General features: G+C 42.7%; 1 protein-coding gene across 1 annotated transcript; it reads left to right on the forward strand.

Moving 5' to 3' along the window:
• Positions 1-5,822: 5,822 nt before the first annotated feature.
• gje1a (gap junction protein epsilon 1a) lies at positions 5,823-24,738 on the forward strand. Its single transcript, XM_051919534.1, has 3 exons — positions 5,823-6,025; positions 13,250-13,432; positions 24,168-24,738. Exons 1-3 carry the CDS (start codon positions 5,987-5,989, stop codon positions 24,561-24,563), a joined length of 618 nt encoding a protein of 205 aa, XP_051775494.1. The 5' UTR covers positions 5,823-5,986; the 3' UTR covers positions 24,564-24,738.
• Positions 24,739-24,968: the final 230 nt, after the last annotated feature.

Genomic DNA, 24,968 nt, shown 5'->3' on the forward strand with positions numbered 1-24,968 from the left:
CCCCATGGTACCCAGCAGGGCTGTTTATAAAAACTACAAGGTCCATAAGGCCCTGCTGGAATTCGGGGAATTTCCATGCTGCTAGGAGGGCTCCATCTGGTGGCCTGGAGGTGTGGGCTGGAATATTTGGCCGGCCATCCATCACAGTGGCTAACTAGAATGATTACAACATGCAAGCTTGAGAGGCAACTCAGGCCGCTTCTTCTTTTTTGGTCACATCTTGCCTGAAGAAGAGGCCTGAATGGCCTCGAAAGCTTGTATGTTGTAATCTTTTTAGTTAGCCAATAAAAGGGGTCATGTTGCTTCACTTCTCACTAATATGTAAACAAAACAGAAAAATGTAGGCTACCTAACAGGAGGCTAACAGATCAAGAAAACCCAAACTTAGCCTGTGTTATTGTGGATAGGAAAATCGGTTACCATCAGTTCATCGTTATTTATGAAACTTGTCATGGGTCTAAATAAAAGGTTCATGTGGAAGATTCATCTGCGAACCAAAAATGGTTCCCCGATGGCAGGGGTGGCCCACTCTGATCCTGGAGGGCTGCGGTGGCTTCGGGTTTTCATTCAAACCCTTTTCTTAATTAGTGACCAGCTTGTGCTGCTAATTATCTTCATTTAATTAACTCTTTGAGGGCTGAATACTATTTCCATAAATGCAGTTTTCTGAAAAGCAATGGTTTCACACATAAATCAGCATAAAATGTCTGTCGCTGCTGTCGGTGTTTGCTCGGCGTCTCTGACAGCAGCGATTGCACAGCGGCGGCCCGATGGCCAACAGGAATGCATGGTGGGCCGGCTGCCTGGCTGTCGTCACTGGCAAGGTGGGTGGCGGTGACAGCCACAGTGCGACACAATCTGGTTTGTACCTCTTGTCATCGTAAGTGGTGGTCGTCCCAGACGAACGTTGCTGTAGGCGCATCAGCTACACAAATGTGTTCAGCACCACAATCAGCTGGGAACTGATCAGCTGATGCTGGTACCTCACGCTAGTTTTCAATCTCCATCTCCAGATCACTTGCAGCAAAATCGGAGTCCGACAATCCGAAATCGGGATCAAATCAATGAAGCTAACTTTCCTTCTAGCACAAAGAGTCAAACTAAAACGTAATGGAGACTTTTATCGCAGTTTACAGCGCATTATCATCCTCTACCCCTGAATTTTGACAAAAGTCAACATCTGCCTGGATAGAGTTAAGACTCAGACCCTTTAAATCAGGGCTGAGCAACGTCGGTCCTGGAGGGCCGCAGAGGCTGCAGGTTTTCATACTAACCCTTTTCTTAAGGGTGGCACAGTGGTAGAGCTGCTGTCTTGCATTAAGAAAACCAGGATTCCCATCTCTGGTCCTCCCTGCCAGGAGTTTGCATGCTCTCCCCGTGTCTGTATGGCTTTCCTCCTGGAGCTCCAGTTTCCTCCCACAGAGTGAACTGGTGACGCAAAATTGACCCTAGTGTGTGGGGGTGTGTGTGTGTGCCCTGTGATAGACTGGCACTCTCTCCAGGGTTTGTCCGCTGCCTTGTGCCATATGGTAGCTGGGATAGGCACCATGACCCTGTTCAGGACACAGTGGGTTAGGAAATGACTGCCTGACTGCCCCTTTTTTAATTAGTGACCAGTTTTTGCTGCTAATTAACTTCATTGAATTGATTTCCTATATTTAAGACCCTTTAAATCAGGGCTGAACAATGCCGGGCCCTGGAGGGCAGCAGTGGCGGCAGGTTTTTGTGCCAACCCCCGAGAAGTAATTTATTGCTGATGAAGCAGATATTGCTCAAGTGCTTCATTGAAGTCGTCTCGCTTGTTAAGATTTTTGAAACCTTAATTGCTTATTAAAGTCTTAAACAGCTGCATTTGCTGTTTTTATTGACTCCTTATTAGCAATATGATGCAAATAACAAAGGAACCTGCAGTTCTCCATCTAGTGTGTCTCCATTTACAGTCAGTCAGTCATTGTCCAACTCGCTGTATCCTAACACGTGGTCTGCTGGAGTCAATCCCAGCCAGCACAGGGCGCAAGGCAGGAACAAACCCCAGGCAGGGCTCTAGCCCACCGCAGGGCACACACCCACACACTGGGGACAAGTTAGGATTGCCAATGCACCTAACCTGCATGTCTTTGGACTGTGGGAGGAAACCCATGCAGACACGGGGAGTATGATTACAGACTGTAAATAAATAACCAAATATTGGTTAAATATCGAAAAGACAATTTACAAACCCTGTAAAGAATGGGTGTCCAGAAGAGTGGTTTCCAAGGACTGAGCTTGGGAATCAGTGAACCCCACACCACCTCCAAAAAAGAAGAAAAGAAAAAGCTCAAACACTTGAAAGAAAACTGCCTTCTGTGGAATCCTGACACTTTTTATTTATGTTAACTTACAAGTGTATCCTCTACCTGCTGTCCTGCATTGCTTCAGACATCCCTGGTAGCCAACTGAGGTGAGATCCTTTTTAGTAAAAATGACAAGAATAAGTCAAGGAGTATCTACAGTACATTTATTAAAACTGGATCACCGAACAGTACAAAACATGGGCACAGTTGTTTTTCATAGTTTCCACACACCTTTAGAAAATTTTGGTTTTTGACCAGGTAGCATACAGTACGTGCACAGTTTGAGTCAAAGGATGACAATCGGTCAAACAGTGCTTATTAAAATTTGTTAGAGAGGGCTGGTTCTTACACTTTGTCTGTTACTGCTGAAATATGCTCTGGCTTTCTGTGTCCCCTCCATACATCCATCCATTATCCAAACTGCTATATCCCAACTACAGGGTCACGGGGGTCTGCTGGAGCCAATCCCAGCAAACACAGGGCGCAAGGCAATAAACAAACCCTGGGCAGGGTGCCAGCCCACCGCAGGGCACGCACACATCCACACACCAAGCACACACTAGGGACAATTTAGAATCACCAATGCACCTAACCTGCATGTCTTTGGACTGTGGGAGAAAACCCACACAGACACGGGGAGAACATGCAAACTCCATGCAGGGAGGACCTGGGAAGCGAACCCAGACGGGTCTCCTAACTGCGAGGTAGCAGCGCTACCACTGCACCATCGTGCCGCCCTCTGTGTCCCCTAAATATGCAAATAGTTAACATAAAAATTCCCTGAATGGAAAGGTGAATGAGACATAGCAGATTCCTTCCATCACAAAAATCCTCATTTGTCAAACCCACGCAGAGGACATGCAAACTCCACACAGGGAAGCGAACCCAGGTCTCCTTAGAGCAAGGCAGCAGCGCTACCACTGCGCCACCATGTCTCTATTTACACCTGTGGGAATTCTTCGCAATAATAATAAAGCACTCCGAAGGAAACAGAAAACAAAATGAAGGACTGAACATTACTCATCTGTTTGAGGCTTCAGATCATTTGGATGATATCATTAAAACGGAATAAACAAACAAACTGCAATTTAAGAATAACCGGACATGGCAGAGCGAAAACACTAACGAATAAGTCAGGATATTAAATAAAACCTGTTCTAGAGAAGAATTGTAATCTAATAAAGCAACTGGGCTGAAATCTGTAAATCCTTCAGGACAGGACCCATCAACGGCAGGAGCTTATAGCATGTCCGCGATCTTTTCGGATTCGCTTTTACGGCGAACTGCTACAGCGCTGGGAGACTGCGATTGTTTTGGGACGCTCTTCCGCGTGTCGTCCCGTTGGGTGGAATCCCACAAGAGTTTAGAAACTCACGCACACCAGCCATGATTCTTTTCAAAGGTAAAGTGCAGGTTAATTTGTTTTATGTATTTTTACTTTATATTTGAGAGAAAAGCCAAGCAAATTGACAAATCGTATTGGCGAAAAAAAAAGATTACAATATGCAAGCTTTCGAGGCAACTCAGGCCCCTTCTTCAGTACATCTCGCTTGAAGAAGGGGCCTGAGTTGCCTCGAAAGCTTGCATATTGTAATCTTTTCAGTTCGCCAATAAAAGGTGTCATTTTGCTTGGCTTTTCTCTACATTCATAATGGCTAACACGGTACAACACCCTAGTACTACTTTATATTTTGTATTAATCATTTTTGTATGAATAGTTTTGGGTTGTGGAACGAATCATCTGAGTTTCCATTATTTCTTATTGGGAAATTCACTTTGATATACGAGTGCTTTGGACTGCGAGCACGTTTCCAGAACGAATTATGCTCACAAACCGAGGTTCCACTGTACATTACTGCAATTTATTTTATCGCATATCTAGTATTTAAATTCTTAGGTACTAATAATTAGTTTAGATTATGTATTATGCATTTTATTGTTTTCTGGCCGTCGGCATGAGCGATAATTAATGGTTTTCAGCTGCGATTATTAGTATGATGAAATAAAGTTATAAAACACAGGACAGGAATTTTTCATATTAGGACAGAACATTTAGATAGATAGATAGATAGATAGATAGATAGATAGATAGATAGATAGATAGATAGATAGATAGATAGATAGATAGATAGATAGATAGATAGATAGTGTAGTTGGCAGGAATAGATAGATAGATAGATAGATAGATAGATAGATAGATAGATAGATAGATAGATAGATAGATAGATAGATAGATAGATAGATAGATAGATAGATAGATACTTTATTAATCCCAAGGGGAAATTCACATATATATCACATATAGTTTATCGTGGGCGGCGCAGTGGGTAGCGCTGCTGCCTTGCAGTTGGGAGATCTGGGGACCTGGGTTCGATTCCCGGGTCCTCCCTGCGTGGAGTTTGCATGTTCTCCCCGTGTCTGTGTGGGTTTTCTCCGGGCGCTCCGGTTTCCTCCCACATTCCAAAGACATGTGGATTGGTGGTTCTAAATTGGCCCTAGTGTGTGCTTGGTGTGTGGGTGTGTTTGTGTGTGTCCTGCGGTGGGTTGGCACCCTGCCCAGGATTGGTTCCTGCCTTGTGCCCTGTGTTGGCTGGGATTGGCTCCAGCAGACTCCCGTGTCCCTGTGTTCGGATTCAGCGGGTTGGAAAATGGATGGATGGATATAGTTTATCGTTAAGTTAATGGAACATTTCAATAATGTGAGGTTTTCATTATAACCCCGGTTATAATTTATTCATTGTAAATGAGCAGCTACTAGGGTAATGGCACTTGGACATGACGTTAACATTTGACATGTACTCTAATAACGCGTAACTAAATTTTTATTTTTCATTAAATTTTATTTCTAAGCATGTCGTCAAAGTTTAAGTTGTGTCTCTAAACAACAGTATACAGATTAAGTTTGGCAACAGTTTTGGATAGATTTCATATCATAGGCTCATAGCAAAGTAGCGAGCCGCGTATACTCATCACAAATTTTAAGAAAATGACAATGAATAATGGGCCGAGTGGGTCGACCTCGTCACCTCACTCGGTTTTGAGACCTAGTCCGCTCCTGCCTGAGAGTGTTGGGTTTACAAAAGTGGGACACATTGTTTTAGCCCAATCTGGATCCCCCAGTGGGCCTGTTAGGTGGGGGCGGAGAGTCCCACTCTAACATGCAGTAAACCCTTAGCCTCCACACTGGGCGGCACAACGCGTCACACTCTTTATAAGTATAAAAATATCTGTAAGATGAAGTAAATCGAGAAGGTCGCGCTTAACAAGTTGTAATATCATCTTGTTTACGTTTACCTTCTGAAAATAACGGTCCGATGAGCTGCGGCCAACCTGCCCAGCCGCTTTTGTTTTTTTGTTTTTTTTTTATCTTTTGATCCGCGCCAGGGCACCGCTAAGCGCGTGCGTTGGGTGACCACGTGCCCCGCCTGCCCGCACTTTGTTATCTTTATTCAGTTAATTGCCGCTAAAATTCCGCCTCGACATGGCACTTGATCCAGCGCGGTGACGACTTGCTTTCTTGTTCGGGCGCAGAAGTCCAACTTTTAATGTTAAAAAAAAAAAAAGAAGAAGCACGTCGATCATGGTACTCACCCCGCAGGTCTCTCACTCGGCGCTTAAGAGGGGCATGAGGACGGAACCCAGACTGTGATTGAATGGGGGGCATAAACAACTCTCCGCCAGGATTACGGTTGGTGTGTGGATTTCATTTTCATACACACTTGTCTTGGGAGCGTGAGGTTCGAGGGGGCTCGTGGTTTTCGCAGCAGCGCAGGAGGAAGCCGCAGATACGTGAATGAGCATCTACAAGTACTTGCACTGCAGGGTGTGTAAAAATGTGTTACGCTAACTCACGTGCTCTTTACAGAACTGAGGATTTAGAAAAGTAGGGAGAGACAGAGAGAGAGAGAGAGACTGCGCTTTATGTTAAGCTTAGGCATCATTTACTAAGACAACGTTTGGAGAGAGAGAGAGAATGTATTGACTAATTGAAATATTGCATGCTAAGTACCGTAATTATTATTTCAAAAAGCGCATCATGGTAATGCCAATTCGAAGTTTGATAGACTACGTGATTTCACGAATCACTACCATAGTATAAAAAATGTATTTTTCAAACATCGATCAATTAAAGGGGCACTATGCACCATAGATAGAAATCAAAGCGGTACCTGAGATGAATGGGCATCTAAAGGGCACCGAAGACACTCCGTTTATAGATAAATGACATATTTATGGAACTCGCATTCAAGGATCGCATTTCTAGGTCACACACACAACTCTATGTAGAGGATGCACTTAAGTCAGTTGGCTGCTGGTTATTGTATTTTGTTCCATGTTTTCTCGCTCCCTATTGTATTTTATCACAGAGGTCGTTTTCTGCTGACAGGGTTCAAACAGGATTATGGGCAGACCACATGTCCTCCGCTTTTGTTTTTGGCTTTTTGCTGTGTTTTTTTTTTTTGTCCCGCCCGAGTAAAATGGTTAAGGCTTCAGTGATAAAAAGAGAAATATGCATGGACAAGGGCTTTCTACAGCAAAGGGTCATTTGGAGCCGCGGAATCAGAGGCGAGTTTGCCTGATGCCAGCAGATTGGCAATGAAGGGCAGGCCGCTCCAAAATAATTGCTTGTGGACAGCTGCTGCCAAGCCATGTCTTTAAACTACATTAAGAATTTTTATGAAGGATGTGTAAGTATGAGATTGCTAAAAAAAAAAAACACACAATTGTCAGCTACACTGTTGATCAGCAGGTTATTGTTGTAACAAAAAAAGGAAGAGAACATTTTAATTGTGCAGTTAATCCTGTTTAATGAATGAATGTGTGTAGAAGCTACTAAAATTTCCATTCTATCCTTCAGGTTTGTATTTTAGCACTCTTCTGTTATTTGCTGGATATTTCATTGTATATGCTTGGAAAAGCTCACATTCAGGTAAATTATGTGTCATATTTGTGAAGAAACGTGTTTTGTTTTAATATATCTAATATTGTAACAGTTCACCTTATCTCATTTTATTATAATATACCCTTTTGTAGTTAATCTGTTGTAACCTGCGTTGTACACTGTGAAAAAAAAAATCCAATCAAAATACATTATATCAATTGTACATTTTAACAGAAAAAAAAAACTTTAGCACAATTAATGGTTTAAATAATGATAAAGATCTATCTATCTATTCTTAAACAGGACAAATGATTTATTCCTGCGAACGAGTATGTGGTAAACCTAGTGACACAGATCAGATCTAAGATCATTACGGTGCATTATTACTTTATTAAGAGCACGAAAGACACAAAAAACAAAAATGTGAGGAAAGTGCTATCTATCTATCTATCTATCTATCTATCTATCTATCTATCTATCTATCTATCTATCTATCTATCTATCTATCTATCTATCTATCTATCTATCTATCTATCTATCTATCTATCTATCTATCTATTATATTGCCTTTCCTATCTATCTATCTATCTATCTATCTATCTATCTATCTATCTATCTATCTATCTATCTATCTATCTATCTATCTATCTATCTATCTATCTATCTATCTATCTATCTATCTATCTATCTATTATATTGCCTTTCCTATCTATCTATCTATCTATCTATCTATCTATCTATCTATCTATCTATCTATCTATCTATCTATCTATCTATTATATTGCCTTTCCTATCTATCTATCTATCTATCTATCTATCTATCTATCTATCTATCTATCTATCTATCTATCTATCTATCTATCTATCTATCTATCTATCTATCTATCTATCTATCATAGAGCCTTCTCTATCTATCTATCTATCTATCTATCTATCTATCTATCTATCTATCTATCTATCTATCTATCTATCTATCTATCTATCTATCTGTTATATAGTGTTGTTCTTATCTATCTTATCTTGCCAACTACGCTATCTGTCTATCTATCTGTCATATACTACCTCTCCTATCTATCTATCTATCTATCTATCTATCTATCTATCTATCTATCTATCTATCTATCTATCTATCTATCTATCTATCTATCTATCTATCTATCTATCTATCTATCTGTTAAATAGTGCCTTATCTATCTATCTATCTATCTATCTATCTATCTATCTATCTATCTATCTATCTATCTATCTATCTATCTATCTATCTATTGTTTCAATGTACAAGACTATTTGATGAATAATTGTTGTGTTGCAGTAAACTCAGAATGGTACAGAATTCTAAATTTGCATAACGTGAGTATATTTGCATAAGGGAACACCCACTCTTCAGCAAAACTGTACATTTCTCCTTATAACCCTGATATGTTTGCACCGTGAGCAAAAATAAATTAATGATGGTTAGCAACACAATATTTTGGCATGTTTTGAATGTTTTTTTATGGTTTTGTGACTTAAGCTGTGTTATTCTTGATAAACTGGTAAAACTGTAGCACACCCTACATCAGAGAGGCGACTCTTCCTTCTCCAATGAACAACATAAATTTGCATTGCATTGCATCCAATGAGTATAGTAAAAAAAATTTAATGATAATAATTAGATGATGATGTAGGCAGTCAGTTAGTATATTTTGGTGTTGTTAAGTGATATTAGTTTCATGTAGGTAATAGGCCAGTGTGTAGGTCTATTTTAATTTAAACTGTTTAACTTGAGTTGGTTTGGTAATATGGTAAGATATAACTTAAAAATACAATGAAACCATTCAATTCACTATTCACGATGTAAGAGTGATCATTGTTGGCTGTGTTCATTTCGTAGAGACGAGCCTTTCGGCTGCTCTGTGCTCCTTGATGGTTCAACGACAGGCGGCTCCTCTTTACATTTTTCGACGGTGACCTCGTTCTTTTCACTGAAGCTTTGCTGGTGTCAGGTGACGCCTCAGAGTCAGGACTTTTGTGAAGCTCTTTCACTGAGGTACGCTTTATCAGCCCATGTTAAAGTCCTTGTTAGTGTTGATGACTATGAGGAATATTCACACTCTGTGAGGCTTTACATCAGTCTGGACCCACCCATACATTTTCATGTTTTTGATAGAAATTGATGCCTTTTTTATCAAGATAGCATTAAGTTGATTTAAAGTGACATTACTAGTGCTGCTAATGGCCATTACTGCTTGAAATAAGTTGATTTGTCATTTATTATTCACGCTTGACCGCAAAGCCCCACTGTCATTCCTTCAGCGTCCTAATGGTCAGCTCCCTTAGCTTATCCTGTGTGTTTGCCCCCCTGATGGACTGGCACCCTGTCTGAGGTTTGTTCCTGCCTGGGATAGGCTCCAGTACCCCCTGCCCAAGACCCTAGTCCGGATCATATGACTTACCGTGAATGGAAGTTTTCTATGCTACAGGTTATCAAGAAACTGAAGATTTCATACCATGGTGTCCATTACTGTCTTGAGACAAGAGGCAGAAGGGGAAGGCCCAGATACAGAACTGCACAAGAGGAGAAGAACATCCGAGTGTGTGGCGGGAGAAACAAACTCCTTTACGGCAGGGCCACCTTAACAGCGTTATAGGCCCCCGGGCAATGCAGTGCACTGGTAGGAATAAAAATGTAAATGGTCGATAAAATTAAACATATATTTATTGTATTGGTACTTCCAACAAAATCAATGTTTAAACTTTAAAAAACACGCCGAACAGTAAAAATTAATCAACACAAACGTTTGAGTCTTGAAAAACACAAAAATGTCAACTTATGAATGATAGTCAATTGGTAAACCGTACAGATGGAGATGGCCCAGTATGAAATGACAAGAATTATGAATCAAATGTTCACCACAAACATTTCTTTGCAGAGAATTGAGTTGAAGTGACGTCAACATGTACGCTTTTTACGTGATGTCGTGCGTGAGATCCGTAGATATACAGGCACGTGAGGTGGCAGAGGTGACCGTGATACTAAACCAGAGGCGAATGTCCACTTGTCATACAATAACAAATATCTACAGTTTAGTCTAGTAGAGTATTTTCTTATTGACCGCAAGTCACAACATACATAGATTAGCATGGAGCCCCCGGGGCGACTGCCCAGCGTCCCCATGCGTTATGACGGCCCTACCTTACAGGTCCTCGGTTGACTTCTTCCTTAAATATGTGCCAAACTCCATTGCTGTCCACAATGCAGAAGAAGGGGACTCCTGGACACTTTTCCAATGTCTGTGTTCTTTTGCCCATTTTCAATGTTCTCTTTATTTGCCGGTTTTAGAAATGGCGTTTTCTTTGAAACTCTACCTCTCAGAACCTGCATCCCGAAATCGTCTCCTGTTGCCAGTCCTATTTAAGGAAGAAGCCAAGTGAGGACCTTTAAGGTGTCTGTTTCTCAAAGCTACCGACTCTAAAGGAGCCCGAGTGGAGCGGTTCTTCAGAGAGAGTGGACATAGGGGGGAACCATTGTAGGCTCCTGAGAGACCCATCCACATGAAGGTTCCAGAAAGACCCTGCATTAATTTCAGTCCACACAGTAAAGCAACAGACTTGTGAAATACCAGTGGATCACAGTTTTCAAAGAATGCAACAACACAGGCCAGGCCCAGGTTTCCTTAATCTCTTAGTGTTCTTCTAGGTAGCCCACCATACATTACAGATTTCAGTTTGTTTGAAGCATATTAGGAAATTTTCCAAAGCACAAAGAACCAACATCCTATGCAAAGAAGCCGTCCCAGAATGAAATGATGCTTTATCACGCAATGGTTCCATGAGGAACCACACAACCCAGTAAAGAACCATCAAGTGCTCATTACAGAGCCAGCATTTCCAAGGGTCTACCTGCCCTGTCGTGCAGCTGGGCTTTCTGCTTCATTTTAAATCCACTTGGTCACCTTCCCTCAAGACAGTAAAAGGTATGACATCTTCAGTTTCTTGACCATCTGTCCGACGGAATACCTGTCATTCTGCAAGAAAATAAACGATAAGCAGTAGGCGGACATGTTTCTTGAGAAAGTTGTTTCACTTTGCCCATTTGAACTTTAGGTAATGCCTTTGAACTCAAGTCGCATTAGCACTGCTGTTCACTAGAAAGGTTTCTCTAATAACCAACGAGCATATTTACATGACATGTTAAAGATGAGTTAAGGGAGCTGACCATTAGGACCCTGAAGGATGGCTTCTGAAAATGGGGCTTTGCAGTCAAACGTGAATGATAAATTTAAAATCGTTTAGCAACACTAGGAATGCCTTGGCTGTATTTTTTAAATCGGTTTATTGGTATTGTGGCAGGCGGCCGGCATCCGTGCCCAGCCGGGACGCCCCTGCACTCTATATTCAGGGGGAGCAGCCCTGGACACTGCAATACCTCCCCCTGGATGCTAGATGGCTGCCCCCTTGGGGTGGAGCGGTGCCTCAAGGTTCCCGCAGGGCTCCCTGGGAATTGGAGTTGGGTCCCGGCAGGCACCGCCAGGGGTGGGCTGTGTTTGGGACTCCTGAGCCCGTGTGGGCAGCCTATCCCTCACACCCGGAAGTGCAGCCGGAACTTGGTGATCAAGCACCTGGAGCACTTGAGGGTGGACTATAAAAGGGGCCAGCGACCACCACTCAGTGGCCAGAGTCAGGTGGGAGGAGGACAAAGCTTGCTAAGGAGGAGTGGTGGTACCGAGAGGAAGAGAAAAGCGTATTTGTGTGTTGTTGCTATGCTTGGGACTGTGTTGTGACTGTGGGTATAGGGAAGGCGTAGCCCACAGACGAAGAAAAAATAAAAGTTTATTTATTTTACACGTGCCTCCCGTGTCCAATCTGTGTTAGGTCGGGCGCTATATAGCGTCCTTCTTACAGTATCTTAATAAAACAAAGGTGCCACTTTGTATCAAAAATGCATTTCTGGGTGTGCCCAGACTTTTGACTGGCAGTGCATTTAAATAAAGCAATATAAAAATAATATAATATTCTCAAACTCGCTAATCTAGTTTATGGTTACAAGGTGACTGGCAGCATTCGTTGATTGGCAAGAAAAACAGCCCTGGACAGGATGCCAGTCTATCACAGGACCCCCCCCCCCCCCCCCCAACACACACACACACACACACGGGGGAGAACATGCAGACCCCACAACATCCAGGTGTTGCATTTAAATTCAGGACCCTGGATTGACGAGCTGGCAGTGGAGTCCAGAAATGTGAAAGTTAATTCCATGCAGAAGAATAAAAGAAATGCAAAGGTTTATCAGTGTGTCTGTCAGTTTTATTTTTCAGAATGCTATAGACCAAAATTCATTTTTTTTTTCCTTGTTTCAGATACACCTGTTTTTGTTTCTGTGGGTATAAAATTTATATAGGAAGAGAAAAAGCCTATTTCAGGATAAGCAACACAAGTAGAATTGTGCTAAAGATAATATCTGTATGCCTTCTGGCCTGACTGGCACAGCTGTCTGGTTGTATTGCTGCTCTCATTAGTTTGACTGCGCCTTAATTGCCAGCTGCATGGGCTGCCTTCAGGACCACTCGGTTTACCACTTGTCGTCTCAAGACGTATAGCAGTATACGTAACATAATGTGACGGAGTGAGTGAGTGAGTCTTGTCATGGGCAAGTGCCCCTTCTTGGATTGGGTCTGAGCCTGCGCCCAGTGCTTGACTGGGCACCAGCCCTTTAGCACCTTACTCTGGATGCGTCTGCTCGAGACTTGCATGCATTGAAGGGCTTTGTGGCCTTGGATGAGTCACTTTCTAAGACAGAATAATAATACGTGCAATATGTGGTTCATTTCATTGAAACAATGATGGGCATAGAATGTCGACTGTGCACTTTTAACTACTGGAATTTGGATTTCTACTGCTTTAAGAAATCAACTGTTCAGAATTCTATTTATTAGAAGACATGTATAATGCATAGTTAGCCTCGCTATTTTTATTTATAAATATCATATTATTTTAGGAAAACCTTTATCTTGCAACAAAATGAATATATATGTCTTTCCTTCTCTTTCAGCTCAGGCCTCCAACAGTGATTGGTCAGTTTCATACCCTCTTCTTTGGCTCTGTGCGCATGTTCTTTCTTGGGGTTCTGGGATTTGCAGTTTATGGCAATGAGGCTTTACACTTCAGCTGTGATCCTGATAAGAGAGAGTTAAACCTCTTCTGTTACAACCAATTCAGGCCGATAACACCTCAGGTAAAACTGTGGCATTGCTTGGATGGGGTGGGGTGGGGGGTGGGGAGGTTATGGGGGCGATTCATTTGGGGTTTGTCTTCTTTTGTTACATATTTCATGGGACAGAGAGAGAAAGAAGTTATCTTTCTGACTATATAGTGCCTTCTATGTCTGTCTGTCTGTCTATCTATCTATCTAATCCTGCCAACTACGCTATCTATCTATCTATCTATCTATCTATCTATCTATCTATCTATCTATCTATCTATCTATCTATCTATCTATCTATCTATCTATCGATAAACTACAGTTTTTTTTAAGGATCTTTGTAATGTTGAAGGAGGAAGGTTAAATTTATTAACTTAAAATGTGTCTAGAATGTCTATTAAAAATTGTGTACAGTGTTTTGTTTAAGGAAAAAAGTTAACTCTAGGTATTATATTATATTATCCATCCATCCATTATCCAACCTGCTATATCCTAACTACAGGGTCACGGGAGTCTGCTGGAGCCAATCTCAGCCAACACAGGGCACAAAGCAGGAAACAAACCCTGGGCAGAGCACCAGCCCACCACAGGGCACACACACATACACCAAACACAATTTCAGATCCCCAATGCACCTAACCTGCATGTCTATGGACTGTGGGAGGAAACCAACGCACACATGGGGAGAACATGCAAACTCCACGCAAGGAGGACACGGGAAGCAAACCCGGGTCTCGTTACTGCAAGGCAGCAGCGCTACCACTTCGCCACCGTATATTATATTATATTATATTATATTATATTATATTATATTATATTATATTATATTATATTATATTATCAAATCCTATTAATCCAGTTCAGGGGCACAAAGCAGGAAAAATTCCTGGATAGGGTAGCAGTCCAGTGAATCTTCTTATATAATACACCACCGTGGCTGTTCAGGATTTTAAATCACTTGTAGCTCGCAAACCGTTTCGCCTATTGACTTGAAATTTGGTACAGATATACTACGTGACCTCTACTATCCGCTTTTGGGGTGAAGATTTTTATTACTCTTTTTATTTTTATTTTATTTTATTTTAGAATCAACTCTTGGCAGCGAGCAGCAGGGCAGCCGTGCAGCGCATGCGTATGGGTGCTGTTCTCATTCCCTACCACCTTCACTAATCATTCTTGAGACAGATTGAAGACTTAAGTGCCAACTTAAGTGAAAAATTAAAGAAAATGTACTAAGTAATTGCAAGACAAAAACTAACTTAATCAGTTTTAATGCGAAAAGATGCCAACGAAAAAAGAGAAGCAGCGGGCCGCCAGGGTGGAGAAAAGAAGAGCTGCTCAGGAAGTAGCAAGCACATCAACCTCTGAGCAAACGAATGGATGAAAACTAGGAATGCTCAAGTCATGTGTATTCACAGCACATTATCATGCAGTACGCCATTACTGGTTATAATATAATATAATATAATATAATATAATATAATATAATATAATATAATATAATATAATATAATATAATATATATATATAATTCACTAAGGCAAGACAACCATGGAAAGCACGCCGGAAGGGGCGTGGATTCACTAAACCGCCGACAAGTAAAATGCCAATGGCGCACGCAGGAAGGAGCCACGCCCACCAACTCTTAGACCATTGGATACGACGAAAGAATCACAGAGCCACGCCCACCAACTCGGACGCGACGCCAAGGGAAACATGCCGTCATTTCTGTTTGTCTGTGCCACAGTACACTTGCAGCTCTGAGCCACGTTGACTTTTCATTAGTCAACCTCAGTGGAACCTTGGTTCACACAAAGGCAGCGCCAGAGAGAGACAGAGGCACACACAGGCAGCGCGATAGAGAGTGCCGCGCACACACACACACAGAGAGGCAACGCCAGAGAGAGACAGAGGCACACACAGGCAGCGCAGGAGAGAGCCGCGCAATCCTTTAAAACTGAAGTTAAAACACAATGAAGGAAGCAGTCTTTAAAAATCAATAAGCCCTGTGCCTCTTTTTCATTAGCGTCTCACCTGCTTCAGGCCCTGCAACAGTCGAGACGCTCTCTCTGCAGCTGACCTTCTCTGTGCCTGACTCCACTACTGTCAGTCGCCTGATTAAAAATGGCCTTTTGAATGTGAGCTATGGACCCGCTATACCACAGGAACACATTGCCTTCGAGCCTGCTCTCGCTCACTCTAACGTACCGGCTTTCTCTCTCTCTCCTCACTCGCTCACACACTGCACAGGGGAGAAATGCTCGAAGCACGAGTCTACCCGGAAACCGTTTCAGCCACACTTCCACGCCCCTCGCTACACTGTGAGTGCGATGATTATTTATTTAAAAATGGGCTTTTGAAGGGGAGCTGTAGACCCGCTATACCACAGGATCACCTGTGACATTGCCTTCACATTGTTTTCCTTTTATTTATGATCCTGTTGAGTAGATCAGACACCCAGGCAAACAACACTGAATAATCAATAGCTGCAACCACTTTGCCCGCCCCAACTCCTCACCTGAGTCGGTTTCGTCTCTGTTCAGCAGTGTTTCCCAAACTCGGTCCTGGTGAACCCCTGTGGATGCAGGGTTTTTTTCCAACCAGATTCCTAATCATTAATGCCAGTGAAACTCATCCGGGATAAGTCAGTTTTTCAAACGCAGCCGTGTAGCAGACTAGTCTAGCAGGATGTAATAATCCAAGATGAATGCGCGCCCTCTCGCTGAGTGAAAAGCCAATATATATTGAGTCTACAAAACATGGTCAGGAAGTCTTTGATAGGCTGCAACAAAATGATGAAAGAACGGGCGCATTTTTTTCACACAAGCTGAGTGGGTGGGTGTTAGTTAGTTAATTAGCAACTCGAAGGATTTCAAGATATAATATACACAAGAGATAACACTGCAAAAGCAGCCCAAACCAGAAAAGACTGCTGGCAAAAAGTGGCTGACAAATTAAACGCGTGTGCATAGTACTTACTGAAAGCGGCGTTACGGATTTTGCAAATGTTCATTTTTTCCCTTTGCTTAAAAAACATTAAAAAAGCGGCGTGATTATGCGGCGTATACTACGCCGTGGGTTGGTATGCAGCGTGTAAAACAGTTTGTCGCGGATAATTTGCCTTTTACTTTAACACGAAGACAATTTCCTGTTAGATTTGCCTTTGCGATGACAATTGATAAGGCACAGGGCCAAACTTTCAAAAAGATGTGCATGTATCTGCCAAAACCAGTTTTCAGTAACGGACAGTTGTATGTTGCTCTCTCCAGAGTTCCATCTTTTCATTCACTTACTGGTATGCCTGCAGGAACACGTGCAGCGAGCGAGAGAGAGCGAGCGACACATACACGCATACAGGCGCGGGAGAGAGAGAGCGCTGGACGCATAAGAATAATAATACTTCATTACATTGATATACCGGTGTTTTCAGTATTCAAAGCGCTATCCACACAGGGAAAAACCAGGAAGCGAACCCAAAATCTTCCACAGTCTCCTTACTGCAAAACAGCAGCACTACCATTGCGCTACAAGGCAGTTAAAGAATACACCGGCCTCGATTTTGTTTTCACTTCTGTTTACAGCGATCGGATCGTAGCGTGCATTGTTGCAATGTTACTTTTCTTGGTGGCTTATTACATTACGGATGTTTCACATGTTAATTTTTTTCCCTGTGCTTAAAAGACATTAAAAAAGTGTTTATCAACTGTGACTCCGGAACAACTCAGTACGCAAGCTATATTAAGCGTCAACAACGAAGACTCGCTACACCTTAATGAACAAGTGCTGAAACTTATCCCTACCGACGAAGTAACTTTCACCAGCGTGGCCTCCATCATCACAGACGATCCCGCTTTCAGTCACGGACAATTGTATGTTGCTCTCTCCAGAGGTCCATCTTTTCATTCACTCACAGTGGTATCCACAAACCCACCCCATTTGGACAACTGTGTCGTTCAGCAAGTGTTCACCCATCAATACATAATTATGCGGTGTATGTTACGCCGCGGGTTGGCTAGTATAATATAATATAATATAATATAATATAATATAATATAATATAATATAATATAATATAATACGCTACCGTGGCTGTCTGTTTGTCTGTCCAGGATTTTACATCACCTGTAGCTCACAAACTGTTTGACTTATTGACCTGAAATTTGGTACCCATATACTACGTGACGTCTACTATTCACTTTCAGGGTGATGATTGACCTCCAAGGTTATTGCTCTTTTTATTTTTATTTTATTTTATTGTAGAATCAACTCTCGGCTGTGTGGCGCATGTGTACGACCGCTGTTCTCATCCCTACCACCTTCGCTGTCATTTCCCCTAACTCTTCATATCTTTAATCATTCTTGAGGCAGATTGAAGACTTAAGTGCCAGCTTAAGTGAAAAATTAAGGAAAACATACTAAGTAATTGCAACACAAACACTGACTTAATCAGTTGTAACGTGAAAAGATGCCGAAGAAAGAAGACAAGAAGTGGGCCGCTAGGCTGGAGAAAATGAGCTGCTCACGAAGCAGCAAGCGCATCAACCTCTGAGCAAACGAACGCTAAATGTACAGAGAAAGAGGATGAAAACTAGGAATGCTCACGTCAAGTGGATTCACTGCACATTATTGTGCAGTACGCCGTTACTGGTATAATATAATATAATATCCATTTTTCAAACCTGCTTATCTTTGACAGAGTTGCAGGTTAGCTGTAGCCTATCGTATCATATATTGGGCAAAAGACAGTAACAGCACCAGGACAGGGTGGCAGTCCATTCAGGGTCATGAGACAGGAGACATCCCTGGAAAGAGTACCAGTCCAGTTTGTGTTATTATTATTATATTATGTTAGATTAGTTGCATGTTGTCTTCAGGACAAAAAACAACCCAAAGACTCCCTGGCAGTCTGTTTACTGTATTTGTGAACTTGGAGAGGCGACAGCTAACCTCTTAAGAATGACCTGGTGCAGAGGATGTGGGCCCACCTGTGCTTGCTGCCCCACTAGCTTTCGTAAGAAGACACTGGTGATACCTTATCTTAGCCATATCTTAGCCTATGAGTCCTATTAATTTTTGTCTCGAGAAAATACCTCCAGAGAGACAATGTTTTTAGTGAAAATTTCAAGCCGAGGTGTTTCAGTTGCACGTTGTTGATCTGTGGTATTCGCTTCATTTTGACGTTGTGTCTCTTTATCTGTGTCATTAGCACGACGTCTTTGTTGTGCGACGGCGTTTGCTGCCCGCAGGTCTGTCGTAGTGAGTGGTGAGGTGTTTGCATTCACCATTTTCACTAAGTGCAAGTCACACTTGTATAAGCTTCTACATAATCCGTAGAATTCACACCAACTCCCATGGCTGTGGTTAGACGTGAGCAGAGTGGACTTCTCCACACACACACACACACACACACACACACACACAGGTCTTTCATTTATATATGTCTAATTATATTATAGGAAATATAAGCAGTACAATAAGTTATACAACCTAGTTGGGTTCATTCAGTCTTCATTCGGTCCCAGATGACAGTTCCCAGATGGCCCAGTTCCTTAGTTACAGATTATATGTCCTTAATAGAAAAATGAAAAGAAAGAGCTCCATTAACTAAACAGCAACAGATGGCAAGCTCCATTAAGCTTACTGAATCAGAAAAGCAACTAAAAGCTCAATTTTTGAAGCATGGTGGCACTGCACTGAGAGAGATCTTTTTGAAAACAGTTCTGGTAAAACATAGCCACTTTCCTTGCCACTTCTTGCCCAAATAAAGTGCACACACCCAGGTTTCTTTCCAATAACAGAACAATCAAAGTTGATTTCCATGGGAATCAAAAGGTACTCAAAGCTGCTAACAGACTAGTTATACAAAACTATCCTTTTAGCAGCGGTAAGCTGCTGCTATCTCGGTGTCTGATTTAAAGTCCTCTCCAATTATTTTTGAGAATAGTTCAGCTACGAATTTCACTGGGTTTGGACTGTCACGATTTTCAGGTAGACCTTTGATTCTAATATTATTCCTTCTGCATCCTTCAGCCAGAGCAGCAAGTCTGTCTCTGAGTTTTTTGCATTTGGAATTCGCAGCTGTTGCTTTTCCACCAGTGGTGGATGCCAAATGTCTGGCTGTTTCAATTCGAGTTGTGAATGTCTGCTTAACGTCTACCAGCTGATCGGCAAGTGTGCTCAGTTTAATCTCAAACTTAGACGAATTTTCCTGAATGTGTTCCTTAAGTTTTTTCCAGCATACCTTTAAAGGCTGCCTCAGAGCGATTATATACACGTTTCTCCAAGTCTTTATTATCCTGCCACAGCTCCTGCAACTCCAGCCGCAGCTCCACCCGCAGCTTCTCGTTTGCCTTGAGGATACCATTTATTTCTTTCTTTATATCTTTCTGAATATCTTTCTTGAGCTCATTTATGGCCGTGGCCATTGTAGCGATCATTACCTTCAGTTCAGACAGATCATTTCAGCTTTCGTGCTCCGCAGGTGAAGCGGCACGCCCTATTACAGCCGATGCTCCCGGCTCGCGAGGAGTAGATGAAAGCTCTGACTGCAAGGCCATTTCCAGTTTCAAGGGATCTTCTGGAATCGGCGAGCTATCGTGACCCGCATCACTTTCACATTTGCTCCCATTTTTGCTCTCGACTGGAGACGATGCAGCGGAGCGGGGTCCTGGGAAGTCTGTGCTTTCGCCTGTCTGTTCCAGGTCAGTCTCGGAAAGGCCGTACCTTGAACTTGGACTTAAGGACTGTCTAGGCTTGGATGTACAGTAGCTATAGATTTCGTTTCTTTCTGAACCCCTTTCACAGGTTGGGTAGATTCAGGATACCTCGGGATAATAAGAAATAAGAGAAAAAATAACACCGCTGCTAACGGAGCTCCACTTCAGACGTCCATCTCCCGTAATGGACAAGACCAAGTATGCATTTAATTATCTGTTGGAATGACAAATGCAATGCATTTAAATACGTACAAATGTTTGTGATGAGCCATCTGTTGGAATGACAAATACAATGCATTTAATTACTACTAATGTTAGTGATGCACCATCCGTTGGAATGACAAATGCAATGCATTTAATTACTACAAATGTTTGTGATGTGTCACCTGTTGGTATGACAGAGACACAGCAACCGGATGGACACAGAGATACACAGGCAGACAGACACTTGTTTTGTTAAGGTGGAAAGGCTTGCTGGGACCGTGACATTCTGCTCTTCAGGATGACACTACTTACATTTTTTTTTTAATTTTCCAGAACATATCCAGTCATAAGCTTTCAGTTAAGACTAAGTTCAAAGTTTTGGCCCCATTAGTTTGCGAGTAATGACGATATATAGATGGACAGACATTGGCATTATACTGTATATATATATATATATTCACGGCATTCGAAGTCTGTGTCACAATCTGATTGTATGGGTGGTTACCTACCAGGTAACGCTTGTGGTTGGCCAGCAATCTGCTAACATCCGCCACGCCGCCCCCAGTTTGTGAGGAGCAGATCATAGAATGGTTGAAATAGTTTACTGTCAAATAAATGCAAAGAGTACACGACACGTGTTTCGCCCTCATTCTGGGCTCATCAGGTGTACACACTCCACTGCACTCCCTCTCGGGAATTGAACCTCGGACGTCAGCGTCAGAGGTGATGCCCCTAACGTTGCGCAACGGCATGTGATTCGTTTATTTGACAGCATGTAGATCGGGGTAATTACATTCACGGCATTCGAAGTCTGTGTCACAATCTGATTGTATGGGTGGTTACCTACCAGGTAACGCTTGTGGTTGGCCAGCAATCTGCTAACATCCGCATATATATATAAAATATATATTGTGGCAGGCGGCTGGATCCCATGCCTGGCTGGGACACCCTTCTACATATGTTCCGGGGGATCAACCATAGGCATCTCAGTGCCATCTCCCCCCCATGCCAGGGGGTGCTACATGGTTCCCTGAGCCGGCCTGGACAACTCCTCAGCCCCGTCCAGAAGTGCAATCAGAAACAGGTATTCAAGCACCTGGAGCACTTCCAAGTGGGCTATTAAAAGAGCCAGCAACCACCACTCAGGAGCCAGAATTGGGAGGAAGAGGACGAGGTTGCCAGGGAGGAGTAGTGGTTCGAGGAGGGAGTGTTGTGATTGATTTGAAGTGCTTTTTGGGACTGTGTCACTGTGGTAGGGTGATAGCACAGTTGCTTCATGGACCCCTCATCTACAGCTGAAATCTCATTGTAAACTCTGCCTTTATGGGAACTGAATGTTCTTTCAGTGTCTAAGTGTGCTTTGCCCAAGATATTTAGTTTGTGTACATATCCTCTACGTGTACATGTTAGGTGATTTGGCCCCGTGTTAGTGAGTGAGTGAGTGGGTGGGTATTGTGACCGATTAGCACCCCATCCAGGGTTGATTCCTGCCTTGCACCCGAGGTTGCTGGGACAGGCTGTGAGCCCCGGAGAACATGAATTGAATTAAGTAGGTTTTAAAATGGTATCTTTAAAACTGCATACGGTGAATTTTTTTGTTGTAAATTATATTTTAGTGACAGAGATGGGATTAGATTCATACCTAGTGGCATGGATTGTGGACTGTCTTAAAGACAGACCTCAGTATGTGCGTCTTGGGAACTGCACATCTGACATTGTGGTCAGCAACACAGGAGCGCCACAGGGGACTGTACTTTCTCCGGTCCTGTTCAGCCTATAAACATCGGACTTCCAATACAACTCGGAGTCCTGCCACGTGCAAAAGTTCGCTGATGACACTGTTATCATGGGCTGCATCAGGAATGGGCTGGAGGATGAGTATAGGGACCTAATCAATGACTTTGTTAAATGGTGCGACTCAAACCACCTACAACTGAACACCAGCAAAACCAAGGAGTTGGTGCTGGATTTTAGGAGGCCCAGACCCCTCACAGACCCTGTGATCATCAAAGGTGACTGTGTGCAGATGGTGCAGACCTATAAATACCTGGGAGTGCAGCTGGATGATAAATTAGACTGGACTGCCAATACTGATGCGCTGTGCAAGAAAGGACAGAGCCGGCTATACTTCCTTAGAAGGCTGGCATCCTTCAACATCTGCAATAAGATGCTGCAGATGTTCTATCAGACAGTTGTGGCGAGCACCCTCTTCTACGCGGTGGTGTGCTGGGGAGGCAGCATTAAGAGGAAAGACGCCTCACGCCTGGACAAACTGGTGAGGAAGGCAGGCTGTATTGTTGGCATGGAGCTGGACAGTTTGACATCTGTGGCAGAGCGAAGGGCGCTCAGCAGGCTCCTATCAATTATGGAGAATACACTGCATCCACTAAATAGTATCATCTCCAGACAGAGGAGCAGCTTCAGCGACAGACTGCTGTCAATGTCCTGCTCCACTGACAGACTGAGGAGATCGTTCCTCCCCCAAACTTTGCGACTCTTCAATTCCACCCGGGGGTGTAAACGTTAACATTTAACATTATACAAAGTTATTGTCTGTTTTTCACCTGCATTATTATTATTCTTTAATTTAATATTATTTATTGTATCAGTATGCTGCTGCTGAAGAATGTGAATTTCCCATTGGGATTAATAAAGTATCTATCTATCTATCTATCTATCTATCTATCTATCTATCTATCTATCTATCTATCTATCTATCTATCTATCTATCTATCTATCTATCTATCTATCTATCTATCTATCTATCTATCTATCTATCTATCTATCTATCTATCTATCTACAAAACACCCAAATGACCTCAATTGGCTCGCCTCGATCCAGAGGAGCAGCGACTACTCCGAGGCTCTCCTAAATTTGCTGATCTTCTCACCCTATCATGGAGTGTCAGATAAGCCACTCTGTAAAAAAAACTAATTTCTCATTGTCTTTGGTCACAACACCACAGATGGTGACCATAGGTGAGGACAAGGATGTACTCCAGGGGAAAGCCATCCAATATGCCACCTTACAGCATGCCCAAATGACCTCAACTGGCTCTCCTCATTCCAGAGGAGCAGCGACTACACCAAGGCTCTTCTAAATCACTGATCTTCTCACCCTATCATGGAGTGTCAGACCAGCCACCCTGCAAGGAAACCTCATTTTTTGTTTTCTTTAGTCACAACACCACAGATGGTGACCATAGGTGAGGACAGGATTGTACTCTAGGGGGAGGCCATCCAATGTGCCACCTTAGGACACACCCAAATGACCTCAACTGGCTCTCCTCGATCCAGAGGAGCAGTGACTACTCCGAGGCTCTCCTAAATTGCTGATCTTCTCACCCTGTCATTGAGTGTCACCACAGATGGTGACCATAGGTGAGGACAGGGGTGTACAGCAGATCAACTGATTAACTAAAAGCTTTGTCCTTAGACTCCGCTCCCAATTCACCACCATGGACCGGTACAAGACCCCCAGTACAGCATTTTCACTCCATTCTGGTTGCTGACCTTGAGTTACACGTACAACATTCTGAGATACCTGAGCTCCTCCACTAAAGGGGTAACTCACCCTGGAGAGAGATCCGTAACCTTGGAGGTGCTGATTCTCATCTCCTTGAGCGCTTGCTGATCAAAGAGGGACAAGATCTTCTGCGTAAGTCAACGATGCCATCCCCTAGCCTCCCCAACTGGCCACCATCACGTCCTCGGCTGCTATGCTGTCCATGAAAACCTCCACAGGCATTATAGAATATCTCAGCTGCTCTTTTCATGTAGCATTAACACCAAGTATTGTGGACTACCTCCCGAATAACATGGCTTGTTTTTGTTGAATTCCTTTTCAGGTATTTTGGGCACTACAGCTGGTCACTGTGTTGGTTCCCGGAGCTGTGTTTCATCTCTATGCTGCTTGTAAGAATATCGATCAAGAAGAAATCCTCCAACGACCCATCTACACTGTGTTTTATATCATTTCTGTACTGTTAAGAATCATTCTGGAAGTCATAGCGTTTTGGCTTCAGAGTCATCTTTTTGGCTTTCAGGTTCACCCAATTTACATGTGCGACGCCAGCGCCCTGGAGAAAAAGTTCAACGTCACCAAGTGCATGGTGCCCGAACATTTCGAGAAGACCATCTTCCTCAGCGCCATGTACACGTTCACTGTCATCACGGTGGTGCTGTGTGTCGCCGAGATATTTGAGATTCTTTGCAGAAGACTGGGATATTTGACAAGTCAATGACGGCAACCAGTAGTCAGAGCAAAGTTTTAGACAAATTGAATCATTTTTTTTTGGGTGGGGGGCAATCTAGGCTTTAAAAAAATGTTGAGAAAGACCGCATGTAAAATACCTCTGTTCTTCTTCATCTGGGGGTATCTTCTGGCCATTTTCTTTTGTAGATTTTTAATTAGTTTTGGTAGTAAGGTGGGGCAGGTGGGGGCGTCTCATGTTTTGGTTTACCTTAGACTGTATTATTTATTTTATTAGTTTCTTTCTATCTTTCTTTCTTTCTTTTCTCATTTTTTCTTTCCCACGTTAGGATAAGAAGTCCTGAATATCAATACAGTCAAGCGCTTCTATCACCATGGAGGCAGATGCAGAATAGTAAATGTACGAGAACGCACGGCCTTTTCGTTTGCCAGGCAC

This window comes from Erpetoichthys calabaricus, chromosome 15 (assembly GCF_900747795.2).
Source record: "Erpetoichthys calabaricus chromosome 15, fErpCal1.3, whole genome shotgun sequence".
Lineage (NCBI taxonomy): Eukaryota > Metazoa > Chordata > Cladistia > Polypteriformes > Polypteridae > Erpetoichthys > Erpetoichthys calabaricus.